Raw genomic sequence first — 14,438 nt, 5'->3', positions numbered from 1 at the left:
AAATCTTTTTTTAGAGGTGATGATTTCTCTATCCTGATGCTTTCTCAGTGAAGTAGAACAGTGTTCAGTAATTCAATAAAATTATCACTTTTTCTACTTTCTCTTCTCTCGGATGAGTTTTTGTTTCATGTATTTTAAAACTTTGCAATACATTGGCTCTTGTTAAGAACTGTTAGGCCTCATGATGACTTTATCTATTTTATCTTTGTATGTATCCCTTTTTATTTCATGCAATGCTTTTTATCACAAGGTTTTATTTGAAATGCTAATACAATATTTCAACAAACAATTTTTATTTATACCACTTCCATCATTTTTCTTCTGATCTATCTATGTATTAATAATTAAAGTGTGTTCTGCTGTAAAGTACACAGTTGGGTTAAATTTTTAACTCTTACCTAATAATCTTTACTTATTGTTGGTAATGTTTTGTTAACTCCTTTTAAACAGTGTGAATAATTTTGTACTTCCTGCTATATAACTTAAATTCACTGTTTCTCCTAACTTCCCTGATGTTATTCTATTACTACAGTATCTGTTCGGACATTATTTGTCTTACATATTTTTATTTGTCTGTTGTTGCTAGACAGTGACTATCGACAATAGGTAATTTTTAAAAAGAGATTTGAGTAGAAAATTCATGAAGAAGAATAGATCCACTGGCAACATATGGATCAACCAACAAATAGGGATTGAAGGCATACTCCAGTGCACCTTGTCAATTCTGATTTTTTAAATGGTGTACATCCTAAAACATTCATAGTCTACATGCCTGTGTGTGTGCATGTGTGTGTATGTATGTGTGTCTCAAATTATTAAAATGACTGATTATGAAATTTATTTTACTTTCAGGAATTGTGCCCATGTGGGGATAATAGGAGATTGATCTTGTACTGATAATTGCTAAACCTAGGTAGTAAACCTAGGCTGTATCTATTTTTAGCTGTATGAAAATATAATATTGTTAACAGAGATGCTATTTAGCCAAATATAACAAGTACATTTTATATCAGCACTGATGATAGTTTACCAAACTTATAAAAATATCTTCTCATAAAGAAAATTATTAGTTATTAAAATGTATATGTTAGCAATAATTAAAGAATAGATGCATGCATTTTACATATACAATTTAAGCATAAAATACATCCTGAATTTTCACCTCCTTCTGAGTATCTTTATGACCTTCGCCAAGTAAATTACTAACAGAAAACATCCACTTCAAGGGGTTACAGAAGGAACACAGAATCCCCGTGCTCTTTCTTAATTAGGTGTTTTTAGCAACTCTTCCTAATAAGCACCTAAGTTCTAAAAAAATTCTCTCCAGAGATATTCCTAAAATATTTTCAGCATGTTCAAAACACGAACTAAGCAGAGAAACTTCTAAGCTGAGATGCTATGGATTTGCTATTGATTATATGCTATTAAATGATACTGTGGAACTCAGCAAATTATTTTTCTTTATGAAAGCTGAAGAAATACATCCAACTTGCTTTTATTTGAACATTGTGTAAATGCGGGCAATGCAAAGCTATTCAGTTAGATATAAGGATGAGAATTACCAGTCCTGACAGAAGCAATTGGTAAGCTCTGCTTTAGGTAAATGGGAATTTTAAATGTAAAACTCAGTATGACTGTTTATTGTTGTAATACTTAAGTAGTAGAAAATAGTTTTTATATCCAGCTTACGTACTCTAAACACGGAGCCATTTTTACCCAAACACCATAGTTTTATATTTATGGTCTAAAAATATCTTTACTTCTTAAAGATAGATACTACTTTTCCACATCTTAAACTACATAAAGTAAATATATTGCAGAAAAATTCTAGTCAGAATGTGTTAATCTAATTAATTATTGCATTTGTAATGTTTTAAGAGTAATTTTCATTTGCTTGTTTAACTAACTGCATAAGTCATCACACTTTGGTAATCTGGGAGGGAAATTTTAGTTCTACCGAGTGAAAAGGAGACATATACGACTTTTATTGATCCTTGCTTGACTGTTACTTTAACAAACTAGCTTGAGATTTTCCTGAGACAGAAAGAGAAAGAAAGTAAATTAAATAATAATAAAAATTCTCTCTCAATGTCATCTGTCAATCAAGGAAATTGCCCCAATAACTTCTCAACCTTCAGGCAGATTTATGACTGCAATTTAAAACAAATGATGCCTGAACAGAAATTTATAATTATTCCAATCAAGTTACCGGTGAGCTACAAAATACAATCAAGTAGCTTAATTGGAAGATAAATTAAATGTACATTTTTATTCCACTTTGTCTTAGATTCAGAAGTTGTTACCTGTGTTTAGCAGTTATATACGAAATGATATTTCTTAAATGTCAAACTTTGTTTTGTTTCTTATACTTCAGGAATGTAAAAGACATTTAAGTGTAAAACAGGATTATAAGGAAACACAAGATTTTTATTTGCAACATCCCGTTTCCTATGAAGAGTAACGGCTGGAATCAAGACTTCAGAATGGATTGTTATATCTTCCTGCCTTTTATGCTGGGAATCCCTCTCCTATGGCCTTGTCTTAAGGCTGCAGAAGACTCTAAAACAGAGAAGGTTAAGCAACCAGTGGGATCTCACTTAAGAGTGAAGCGTGGCTGGGTGTGGAACCAATTTTTTGTACCGGAGGAAATGAACACAACTAAGCATCTGATTGGACGGGTACTTATTTTCTGAACGTTTTACTAAAGGGCACTGTAGCAACATCACATGAGTTAGAAAAGTTTTAGTGCTGGATGGAAGTTTTAGTCCTTTTTTTTGCAACAAAACTTGAAATCCTCAAACACAAGCCTCAATTTAGAGACACCTAAAATATCCACTAAAATCAAGAGGAAGAAGGGAATTTCTGGTTTCCACATTTCACTTTAGTATCCTATATGACAATGCTATCTTCATTTATCAGCTTCTGAAAACTTAATGGTATTGCTTTTGGTAATTGGTCAAAGGAGCCATATGGAGTCAAATATTATCCACCAACAATGCTTAGCCTGATTTTCTGTTAAGTAGCTGTTCATCGACCTCTCATTCATTTTTAAAGAAGCAAATAAATCCTACATCCTTTTACAGCCAAAGAGCTTCAAGAGCCCAAATACTTCATGTGCTTAGAAAGACTGAAGTACAAAGAATAATTATTTCCCTCTCAGAAGAAAGTTTTCTTAATGAGATAGAAAAATCTATTTATGTTTTTGTTTTATATAATTATTTGGTTTTCCTTAAACACAGGTAATTACAATATCATATCTTTTTTCTTTCCTTTTTCAGAAGGCTCTTTCTCTAGATGAAAGAATTGAAATAAGTCTGACAGCTAATTAACTAGCGCTAAAATTTAATTGGGCCCAAAGGGCAAAGTACTCAGTATTCACTGACTGTCTTTTCTAGCACGTTCAAGATTTCTGCAGTTAGTACGTCCAGATTCCATGGAGTTTCACTTATCCTATCAGACAAATATATATGAGTACATTCAACCCAGGGCTTAGCTCTTGAGCAAACAGACTGTAAAACATTTGTCTGTGGGTGTGTGTGCATGCCTGTTACAAACACTCCTTCTCCTCCCATGTGATGTTTTAAAATTTCTGTGGGTTAAGCATGTGCACAGATCACAAAAATGTGGTCCCATTAAATCCTGACAGTTAACTCCAAGTCACACTAGCTACATTTGCAATGAGCTCCACAGAGTATCAACGAACAGGGTCACAAACCACAGCTGGTAATGTGGCACTGCAACGAAATGCACCACAGTGGCTGGAACAAATGCTACCTCTGTGCTTGGCACACTTTCTAGTTTTCTATTTGTTGTTGTTGTTGTTTTTGACTGCCCCGTACATGACTCTCCAGTTTCCTCCTGTCCCTGGGATGGATGTTGCCTATCCTTTTCATTCCATAGAATGTATTTTTGGAAACCAGCTATGGTGAGGCACCTCTGTAATCCCAGCACTGTAGGAAGATGAACCAAGAGGAGGGAAATTTCCAAGGCCAGCTAGGGCAAAGTTGTGTTTTGGTGGATCTTTTTCTCAAAAAATAAAAAAGGGCCGGGATATACTGTAGCTCAATGTGAAATCTCCATTACCAAAATAATAAAAATTAAAAAATGATAATTATGGAAATACTCTAATAGATATTTTTCCTCTAAACAATTTCATATGGCTTAAATAGCATAGAGATAACTGGTTTAAAGAAATAATTATAGTGGATACCTAAGTACATATAATTAAATGTAGTGAAGATAAAAATAACTTCTGTGTCCAAGTAAACTTATTTTGATTTCATTTGTTAAAATTGTTTAAGATGGAGGTCATAAACTGAAATTTCATGTGATTCAGGTTTGTCAAATTGAAAATGGCTACTTAATTGGGAAAATGTCTTAAAGAGAATCATAATAAATATTGCAATATTTACTATGGTCAAAAATGTGTTTAACAAATGTATATTGTGAAATCAAAAGGTGAGTATTGAAGCAAACATTTTGAAATCTGAATAATTTTGAAAATTACACCATAACTATATCTGCAATACCTTTTATTATGACATATAACATCTTCATTTTAATGTTGAGTAAAGTCTCAGACTTTATTACATGCACTTGGTATCATTACAAGCCTAGGCCATTTATTCTTCATTTGATACAATAATTGGAACACACATTTATTTTTCTTAATTTCTGGACATCATAACAGAATATTTCTCTTACTTTATGAGTAATCAAGATTACTAGATTAAGTGAACTACAGCAGAAACTCAACCTGGATACTAGTTTCTTCAATTTGCTTTCATTGTTACATTATGTAACATCGATGTTCAATACATTAAGTTTTTAAATTTGGTGATATAGGTATGCTTAGATTTTCTCCACATTCACATAAAATTTTACTTACTAGTCTACAATAATAAGTTAAAACTCAGGCCACTGGAAAGTCTTCAGTTTAATGTTGGACTTCATGGTGAACTTTGTACTTCAAGAGGCACTTTTACTTTAAGAGCATATTCACAAGTGATGAATCTAGAAAAGTTACATCTGCAATAATGAGAGGATCATTATTTTTAAAAAAGTGGAAGATCTTTATGTGAAAACAATTTGATATTTTTTAATTCTCTTTAAAATAAAAAAGCAAAAGGTACAACCAATTTAATATATCAAAATAACATTTTTACATATAAATTTAAAGCCTAAATAATCCATCAACTAAAAAGGACGAATTTACTTTTTACAAAATGAAAAAAACAAATATTAGCACAAGAACAAAATACACATGTCAGGGCAAGGTATATAGCTCAGTGGCACAAACACCTGCCTTGCAAGTACAAGGTCCCGAGTTCAATTCCCAGTACCAAAAGATAAATTAATAAACAAAAAATACACATTTGAGAAGTAAATAGATTGTGTTGGATACAAGAGTTTATATTTTTCATTAAAATCCAAAGGTTAACTATCAGGTTACATAATTGTGATTAGGAAAGGATCTGTATTTAGAAGGATAAAGTGGTCAAAATGATAAATCTCCATCAAAAAATGTTCCTGGATGAATTTAAAAATGTTTTTGACTTCCTTTTCTTCTCCACTGATATGATTAACTGCATCAAAAAAAAAGTTCCTCAATGTTATGATTACTGGTGTGAACGAATATAAAGGAACTAGTGAATATTATTCTATATAATGAATACCTAGTGGATTGCTGAGGTCATTTTCTACTTACCTTCCTCAATTTTTTCCCCTATTATTGCCACATCTTCAATGTATTATCAGTCAAGACAATAAAAACATTGGTTAAATAAGTGATTAATTAGGAGATATAATTTAAATAGGTATTATCCTCACTTTCTCTAAGTCCCATAATATAAATATGTGAGAATATAATTTCACTGAAATTACCAAACTTGAACCAATTATTTTGTGCAGAATTTATAATAAAGACATTTTTCAGTTACTATAGTTTTCACTAGAATTATCTACTTGTATTTAGAATACTAAAATTTCTGTGATTATTTATGAAGTAAAAATTAAGACTGCTCTGCTTGATGACAGATTTTAATTTGGAAGTTCTTATTTCACTTCACTTAATCTAATTCAGAGATTGTATAGAATTATTGACTTGAGAAACGTTTAACATACATGAAAGTAAAATAATTAAAGACTATGTGTTCTTTTCAGTATATCTGGAAACTGAATTGTCTCTCTTTGTACTTGCAGCTAAGATCTGATTTAGACAACGGAAACAACTCTTTCCAGTACAAACTTGTGGGAGTTGGAGCTGGCAGTATTTTTGTCATTGATCCAAACACAGGTGACCTATATGCGAAACAGAAGCTTGACAGAGAAGAGCAATCCCTGTACACTCTGAGGGCCCAGGTTATAGACACCGCGATTGGGAGGGCTGTGGAGCCTGAGTCTGAGTTTGTGATCAGAGTTTCGGATATCAATGATAATGCACCGAAATTCCTACATGAACCTTATGTGGCCACTGTACCTGAGATGTCTCCAGAAGGTACTCCATGTTAATTTACACCGAACATATAATAGCAATGACAACAGATTTAAAAGGTTGAGGATGTGTTTGGAAGTAGATTTTTAAGTTCTATAATAGCGCTTCCTTCCTGCATCAGTACATTCTTCTGAAAAAATCAGCTATGCAGTAAAATTTTGTAAAATATTGCAAATATTAATATATATACATAAATGTCCATATTTTAGAGTTTTATTTCAAATTGGAAAGCATTAAGAAGCTTAGACAATTTTATTTGTGCAATTTATTAAATTCTACAAAATGTAAATATGAAATGTAGCTGAAATATAAAACCTAAGCAATTATAAGCTTGGAAACCATAGTCTGTAAAGACAAAAAAGTGAAACCAAATAGGTAAACAGCTCTATGGAGCTACGTGCACTTCAAGTTTCTTTTCAAATCTAATAATTTCGTTATTAATATTGTAAACATAATACACATAGAAGAGACTAATTTCTACAAGACATAAAAATTGACTGCCATAGAAATTTGAAATATCATTCCATTGGGGGAAACATAATTATACAAAAGACTTTCATTCACTCAGTCAAAATTTTGACAGCACAACACATAGTACAGTTTATTTCCCTTATTTTCCTGTGACAGACAAATGTGATTTAATTATAATCATTTAAAAATGTACTAGCTCGTTTTAGAACTGTTTTAACTAAATATTTATTCATAATCCAATAACTCTAAAATATGTATGTATTCCATAATATATTTTTCTGATTTTTCAATTTGTAATTTACATTTTCTTTTAGCACTTACAATTTAAAGGTATCATTCCATGTTGGTTAGAATATAGTTATTTAAATGCAGCATAAACATTTCCCTGTGCAGTATGCATCACGACAAATTATCAGTTGATATAAAAATGTCTGTGACGTTTTTATATTCCAGCTTGTTAGCTGAGCACAGAAATAGTGTTTCTTTTCTCCTCTCTCCTGTTCTGCTCATGACGCCTTCATCCTTTGCCCTTGTCCTCCTAGTCTTCCCGCCTTCTTCTTTCTCCTCAAGCATGTGTTATGGACTTAACCTGGTAAGACTATGTTTGAAAATAGAATAAAATTATAAAGGACACATGGGAGTTAATTTCTAGTTCACATGTAGTTATAAACGCAAGCAACAGATAAGGAATCTTTAACAAACATGATCACAGCTAATAACATATATTATGACAGTTTTAAGTATAAGTGAAGTATAATTACGATTAATTACCTGAAGAAGCAGGGCCTATGTAGGAGAAGATCTTTAAAGTGATGATAAAAAGAGGTCAGCCATACCGCACTCTAGGGAAAGATCTTATAGCAAAGTGAACAGAATTGCATGTAGTAATGTGGGAGTCACTGACATGTAGCAAGCTGATGTAGGGCCTGACAGTGGGAGGGACACTGATAGCAGAGAAGACAGAGCATTCAGGCTGACTCCACTGCTAATCACAACAGGACTGGAAGTGATCCATCCTCTTGGCCCCTTCCATCCATCCTCTTTTACTCCCTTTATTGTACTTTGCCACATGCACAAGAGAGCTGACACATGGTATTTAAGATTGTGTATTGGGGATGGATCTCTTGTAATAGGGCAGGTGTCCAAGGGAACTAGGGTGAGAGGTGCAGAGGAGGAGAAGGGAGAAATATAGAATAAAGGTATACCAAGTACAGGAACCTAAGAATCTCAACGAATGTAAGCATTATGCACCATAACAAAGGCTAAGATTAATAACATCAACAAGAATGAAAACTGGAAGAGGGGAATTAGAGAGGAAGGATGGAGTGAGGAGAGAAGGAGAGGATGTAAAAAAGGAACCAAGCCGTAGTAAGCATATGTACCCACCCTCGCCGTGACTGTAAACTGCATGTATTCGAATTCTGTATTAGTGAAACTTTTAAAAGTTAAAAAAGTATTGGCTGAAAAATTAAAATAAATGTGATTGTCCTGCAATATATGTAAAAGAAAGACATCAGAGGATTTTACAAAATAAGAGATAATTCTACCACGTGGAATGGTTCTGTGGGGGTAAATAAAATCAAGGCAAATGAATGACTTTGGATTTGGCAAGTTGAAAGCCCCTGGTGATTTTGATAGGAACAGGTTTGTTTATTTTTTTCTGTTGTAATATGTTGGAGACTCTTCTCTGACAAGAATGGAAGGCAAAGAGGAGGTGAGAATGAATTTAGTGAACTTAAAAAAATACTCTTATAGGCAAATAGAGTTGTGAGACACGGTGAAAGGAAAATGAATTTTAAGGAATTATTTTATCACTCTCGGTTTATTTGGCAATGATAAAAAAGTGAAAAGCTGCTCAAATTGGTCATTTCACTTAGTATTTATAAGTTAAAACATCACTTTGTACCTCACAAATATGTATAATTTTTACATTTATTTGAAAATTAAAAGATGAGAGTTAACATAGGTATATACTATAAGCAATATTTCAAAGATAAATATTTTGAAACAAAACAAAAGGATATATGACAAAACAAACTGGCATATGACTACACTTAAAACAAGAATGTCATGATATCCAAGACGAGATACATTTAAGTATATTACCATACTGGTTCTTAAAGGATTAATTGTTAAGTGTTTTTTCTTTCTATTTTGTCAATGAAGTATGATACAAAGACAGTGACTGAGGACAAAATAATAGAATTTTATAGAGAGGGTATTCAAAATAGTCATTTTTAAGCATTAAATGGTGAGATCACACAGGAATTAGTTGTCTTATATTAGAGTATTGGTAACATGGCATCAGAGCTGCTGCACTGCAAGAGATAGGAGATTGAAAGTTCGATCTGTGCAATACCTGACTGCTGCACATTTCTGTGCATTGCAGCTTGAGATGTATGTACAAGTTATCAGTCAGTCTGTACATGCTAAGAGTGCACCAGTAGGGGCTCAGGTTTGGATAGAGTAAATCAGTAGGCTGTCCTCTACCTTTCTTTGGAAGAGGGAGGATAATGAAGTGATGGTCAGAGGCTGTCACAATGTAGTCTACAACGTAAAAGGAAGAAACTTTCTATTCCTCTATAAGGCCTCCTAAACACTTTTCCTTGGAAGTGTTACTGCGTTACTTTACTTTGAAGTAAGGCAACAAACTAATAAAATTATTATGGATTTCTTTCTCTCTCAATATTTACTTGAATTATTTTACCAAAACACATCCTTAAATCTTTTTGTTTTTTGAGATAGGATCTTGCTGTGTAGTTGACACTATGACATATGTGTGTATGTATCTATAAAAAGAAAATTTAAAATCTGACTCCTGTGAAACTTAGTTGTATATATTTTTGCCCAGAGAGAGTAAGGGGAATAGATTACTAATAATTTTATTTCCTACTCGTAATCTTTGCAGCTTTACCAAATAAATATCATCCCACACGTTTTGATGGCAGGAGGCAGCTAGCACATCACTTCCAACATTAAAGAGTTTCCAACATTCCTTATATTTATGTTAATCATTTTACTTAATATAAAAACCAGGATGTATTTGAAAATAGAACGATTTGTAGATGAAATTTTAGGTACTTTATTAGCTAAAAAAGACAATCAGACATTTCAGATTTAAAATGCAGACTATGCTGGCAATACTGAATTCAATAATTATTAAGGAATATTTTACATCACTTTTGTATTATTTTTGGAAAACCACATAGAGAATTTGTTCTAATAATCTATCATCAATATGGCACATGTATTTCATAGTGCAGTGGTGCTGTAAGAACAATGTAATGTGAAATACATAGAAATTTATATAATTTCATCTATTTTTAAGAAAAAAATCCTTATTTATTGAAATTTATCAGATTCAAACATTAAATTTCAAGGATTTTATGCCTTTGGACACAAGTTAAAACAAATGGGACTATGACAAATGGTTCTTCTTATCCCTTCTGAATACACTGTTTTTTTTTTTCTCAAACACAGATTAATTTTTTTGTTTTGTTTTTCTCCCCCCCTCTGTATCGGGAATTGAACTCACTACCTCTTGCTTGCCAGGCAGGTGCTCTGCCACTGAGCTAAACCCCCAGCCTCTAACACAGGTTAATTTGTTTGACTAATATTCTATTATATCAGATTATAAAAAGTACTGGTGCTAAAGATATAACCCCAAAGTGTATCAGTGGCCTAGTTTTCAAGTGGCTGTGGTCAGAAAAAGAAAGATACCTGAAGAATCCTTTGCACAGTTAAGATGATGAGTAGGGAAACAGCATCTATTTTCAGAGTTGCACTCAAAGGTTCTAGGTTATAAAGTAGTTGCTTCTACAAACTCAATTCAAAAATAATGGGGAAAATCCAGATTTGTAAATAAATAATTATCTTCATACAATAAAATCAGATCTCTGTCTGTTTTTTTTTTTTTTTCCGGTACCAGGAATTGAACTCACAACCTTGCATTTGCCAGGCAGGCGCTGTGCCGCTGAGCCAAAACCTCAGCCCCTGAACTCTGTCTCTGGGTGGAGGAATAAACAAAGGGATTGATGAAACTCAGTTTGATTACTGGGTCATCTCATTCTTCTTTTATCTGTTCCATTGTTACCAAAATCACAGATTTAGACTGTAGGCAAAAAACTTTAGTACTCAACTTGCACTGCTTTAAAGTAGACCAATATAAAAAATCCACATCTAAAAAAATTTATTTTAGATTGAACAAAAAGCACTTGTACTAAAACTGTGTTTTAAAACAGCTTTTCTATTAGACAATTTATATCCTCATGCTAAAAAAAGCTTGTTAACTTTCATACTACTGAATTTAAAGCCAAGAAAATATTACATACTAAAGTAAATGAGTCATTTTGAAATCTGTAGTTTGAATCTCTGCACAGAAACACTAAGATAAACTATGACACATGTGTTTACTTTAGGGATCTGTAATAAATGTAAGCTGTAATTACAAAATGCCCTTGCCACAGGTTGCTGCGTTTCTTATTGCCTACATGATATCTAAATTAGTCCACACATAAAAATTTATAACTCTTTTATGCTTTTGTATTTGGATGGCTCCCATAATTGCTGGGAGATAAAACATTCTATGTGAGAAGGAGATATCACACTATAAAGTTTGTTACTAATGTTAAACTTAACATTTGGATGAAAAACATCCAGTCTTCAGTAAAATGCCTGGTTGATAATAAAATTCAAATAACTCAATATTCTGTGACAGCATCACACATTTCTTATACGAGGTTTCTCTGTGGTGACAGAATAAATCTGACGTGCTGAAAAGTATTATTAATAATTTCAATCTTCAAATACATCATGTAACCTTATACATTTTAGCATTTAATCAACACTATCACAACAATCTAAAACTTACATGTAATTTCACATACACAGTTAAGTATTGTGCCTCATATGAACATACATTTGTCTCATAAGTTCTGTGTATATCATAACAAACTAAAGAATATATTAGCAAAAGAAATTTCCAGAGAAGACTAATCTATGCTTTTTCCCTGAAGCGTTTGGTACAAGTTTACATTCTGTGTTAACCTTCCTTCATAAGTTTCTCTGCTGTAAATGATTAAATGGGCAAAACCAAGTGTCAGATTAAACTCAATTTCACCAAAACATTTTGTAATAGATAATTGTAAAGGTTCAGAAACTACCTAGAAACACATAACTAATAATTTAAACTTGCACTTTTTAAAAAGCTCTCAATAGTGAAATAAGCAATGGATATTAACTATAGATATAAAAATAGAACCCAGAATTATTGCATTGATTCTACTTTTATTTTCCTTTTGAGAAAATTTGATTGGTAAGTTACTCTTAATATGTGTGAGACTGTTTTTTCTAACTACACATTTGTAATCTATCAGTAGAGACATGGATGTAAGAGGATACTTATACCTTGAGTCTAGGTGTTTTGGGTCTGAATTTCCTAGCAGCTCAGGGACTCTCTGGTCTAACGTTAGGGACCTTAGTCTAAGATGCCTGGTGACCTTTGTTTGCCTCAGTCACCAAGAGAAGGATTTTCTTATTGTCTGTCTGCAATTCTTGACTTGATTTCAGTGAACTGATCAATGTAAAATTTTAAGTTACCGACAAATATACAATTCTGATTACAGGGTGATATTTTGCAACATAATGTAGGAATGAATGATGAAGCAACTTAGTGTTCACATGTCCATTCTGGGTTATTTGCTTCTGTCACATGTCCAGATTTACTCATATAATGCTTTTCTGGAAACTAATTTATTAGCATATTATACTACCTTTTAAATTATTACAATTATTATAGTTTTATTTATTTTCTTTATTTATATATCATTTCTTCTTGGTGGTGCTGTTATTTTTTTTGGACGGCATCTCAGTATGTAGCCTAGGCTGGCCTTTAACTCACTGTGAGGTTGGCCTTGACCTAATGGGAATCCCTCTGCCTCAGCCTCCAAGCACTGGTTTTATAGGCATGTACCACCAGGCCCAATATATATATATATATCTTTATAAAATTATATTGCCTCATTGTAATAAGTTAAGTAAATTTTTCCTGTGATAGGAAATAGTCTTTTTATTTTAGAGGAAAATTCTCAAATTCCCAATTAAATGGGATTTGTGTGAAATTTTTAAAATCTCTACTATCAGATATAGAATGTCACCTTTTATAACAAATATTGTTTTATTGCAAATGAAAGGTGATATTTTATCTGTTTTTAAAATGTAATATAATTTTATATATTTTTCCTTTTTAATTTTATTAATGCCCAAAGTATATTATAATATCATAATGTTAAAACAACCGTTCATTTACGTAATGAGATCAACTGATCCAAACTCCATTGAAACTTTAAATTATGCTATTGAATTGTCAATTTATGTGGAGTTACAGCTGCACAATTTTTAGAATCTGTGTTATTCTCCCTTTTGACAATTATCTAGATTCTTTATCTTAGATTTGATACATATATCTATATATATATACATATGTGACACACTGAAATGTATATATTGTACATTAAACAAAGTATGCTAGCTTTCCATTACTGTCACAAAATACATAAGAAAGCCAACTTAAAGAAGGAAATGTTTGTTGTGACTTTCAATTAATGATTATTGGTGCCTTTGCTCTGGCTCCGCGATGAAGCAGAACTTTCCAGTGGAAAGGGTGTGATGAAACATAGTAGCTCATTGCCTTATAGACAAGAATCAAGGAAACATATACTCTTCAAATGTTCACTCAGAAAGTCTGACTTCCTCCAGTTATGTTGCACCTCCTAGAGATTCTGTGACCTTCCCAAAACACCATCAGCTGGGGCCAACATTCCAATACATGAGCTTTTAGCAGATATTTAACACCCCAGCCATACCATGGAGATTGGGCAATATGGGTATACAGTTATAATGTATGGATATCGTTTTTCATTGATGATGTATGTTCTATTCCAGCAAATGTCTTATAAATATCTTATAATTCAAACTATTTTCTTCTGATTTAAAATTTCACAGTAGATTTTTCTATAAAAATAAAATGTTTTAAACATTTCCATAAGTCGGCAGAAATGGGCCAGTTCTCTCCTGGATAGTTCCCATAGTATTTTAAAGAATAACCACATTTTGTAACAATGACTGAAATATAGTTAGGGAATCCAATGATGAAGACATGAGAACTACATTACTTATGAACATTTTGAGAGTCATTCTAGCACAATACTATGATCCTATCACAAAAAGAAGTAATTACAGAAGCTGAGAAATTCTGCTGTACTTGAGGAGCATTGTGATAATATTTACTATGTCTAAATCATTATGGGTGTTTGATATTACTGATAAATGAAAATGGATTACATATATTCTTATAAAATTTAAGTTGGGGTTGGGGTTTTTGTTGCCCCCTTTTATTCCCGGCCTTTGGGGGGTTGGGGCCGGGGGTTCTTTTTGGTTTCGGGGCCGGCTTGGGTTCCAAGTTGGGTTCAGGGCC

At 32.5% G+C, this 14,438-nt stretch overlaps 1 protein-coding gene across 1 annotated transcript in view; it reads left to right on the top strand.

The window, feature by feature from the left end:
- Positions 1-14,438, top strand: part of Cdh19 (cadherin 19, type 2) — a 102,976-nt gene that overhangs the window by 17,123 nt on the left and 71,415 nt on the right. The window contains exons 2-3 of the mRNA XM_013511279.1: positions 2,375-2,678; positions 6,202-6,496. Coding sequence (XP_013366733.1) covers positions 2,451-2,678; positions 6,202-6,496 — 523 coding nt within the window. The 5' untranslated portion in view covers positions 2,375-2,450. The remainder of the gene's footprint in view (positions 1-2,374; positions 2,679-6,201; positions 6,497-14,438) is intronic.

This window comes from Chinchilla lanigera, unplaced genomic scaffold (assembly GCF_000276665.1).
Source record: "Chinchilla lanigera isolate Chin_1 unplaced genomic scaffold, ChiLan1.0 scaffold00001, whole genome shotgun sequence".
Taxonomy (NCBI): domain Eukaryota; kingdom Metazoa; phylum Chordata; class Mammalia; order Rodentia; family Chinchillidae; genus Chinchilla; species Chinchilla lanigera.
The sequence above is the reverse complement of the archived record's forward strand: the minus strand, read 5'-3'. Positions and strand labels throughout refer to the sequence as shown.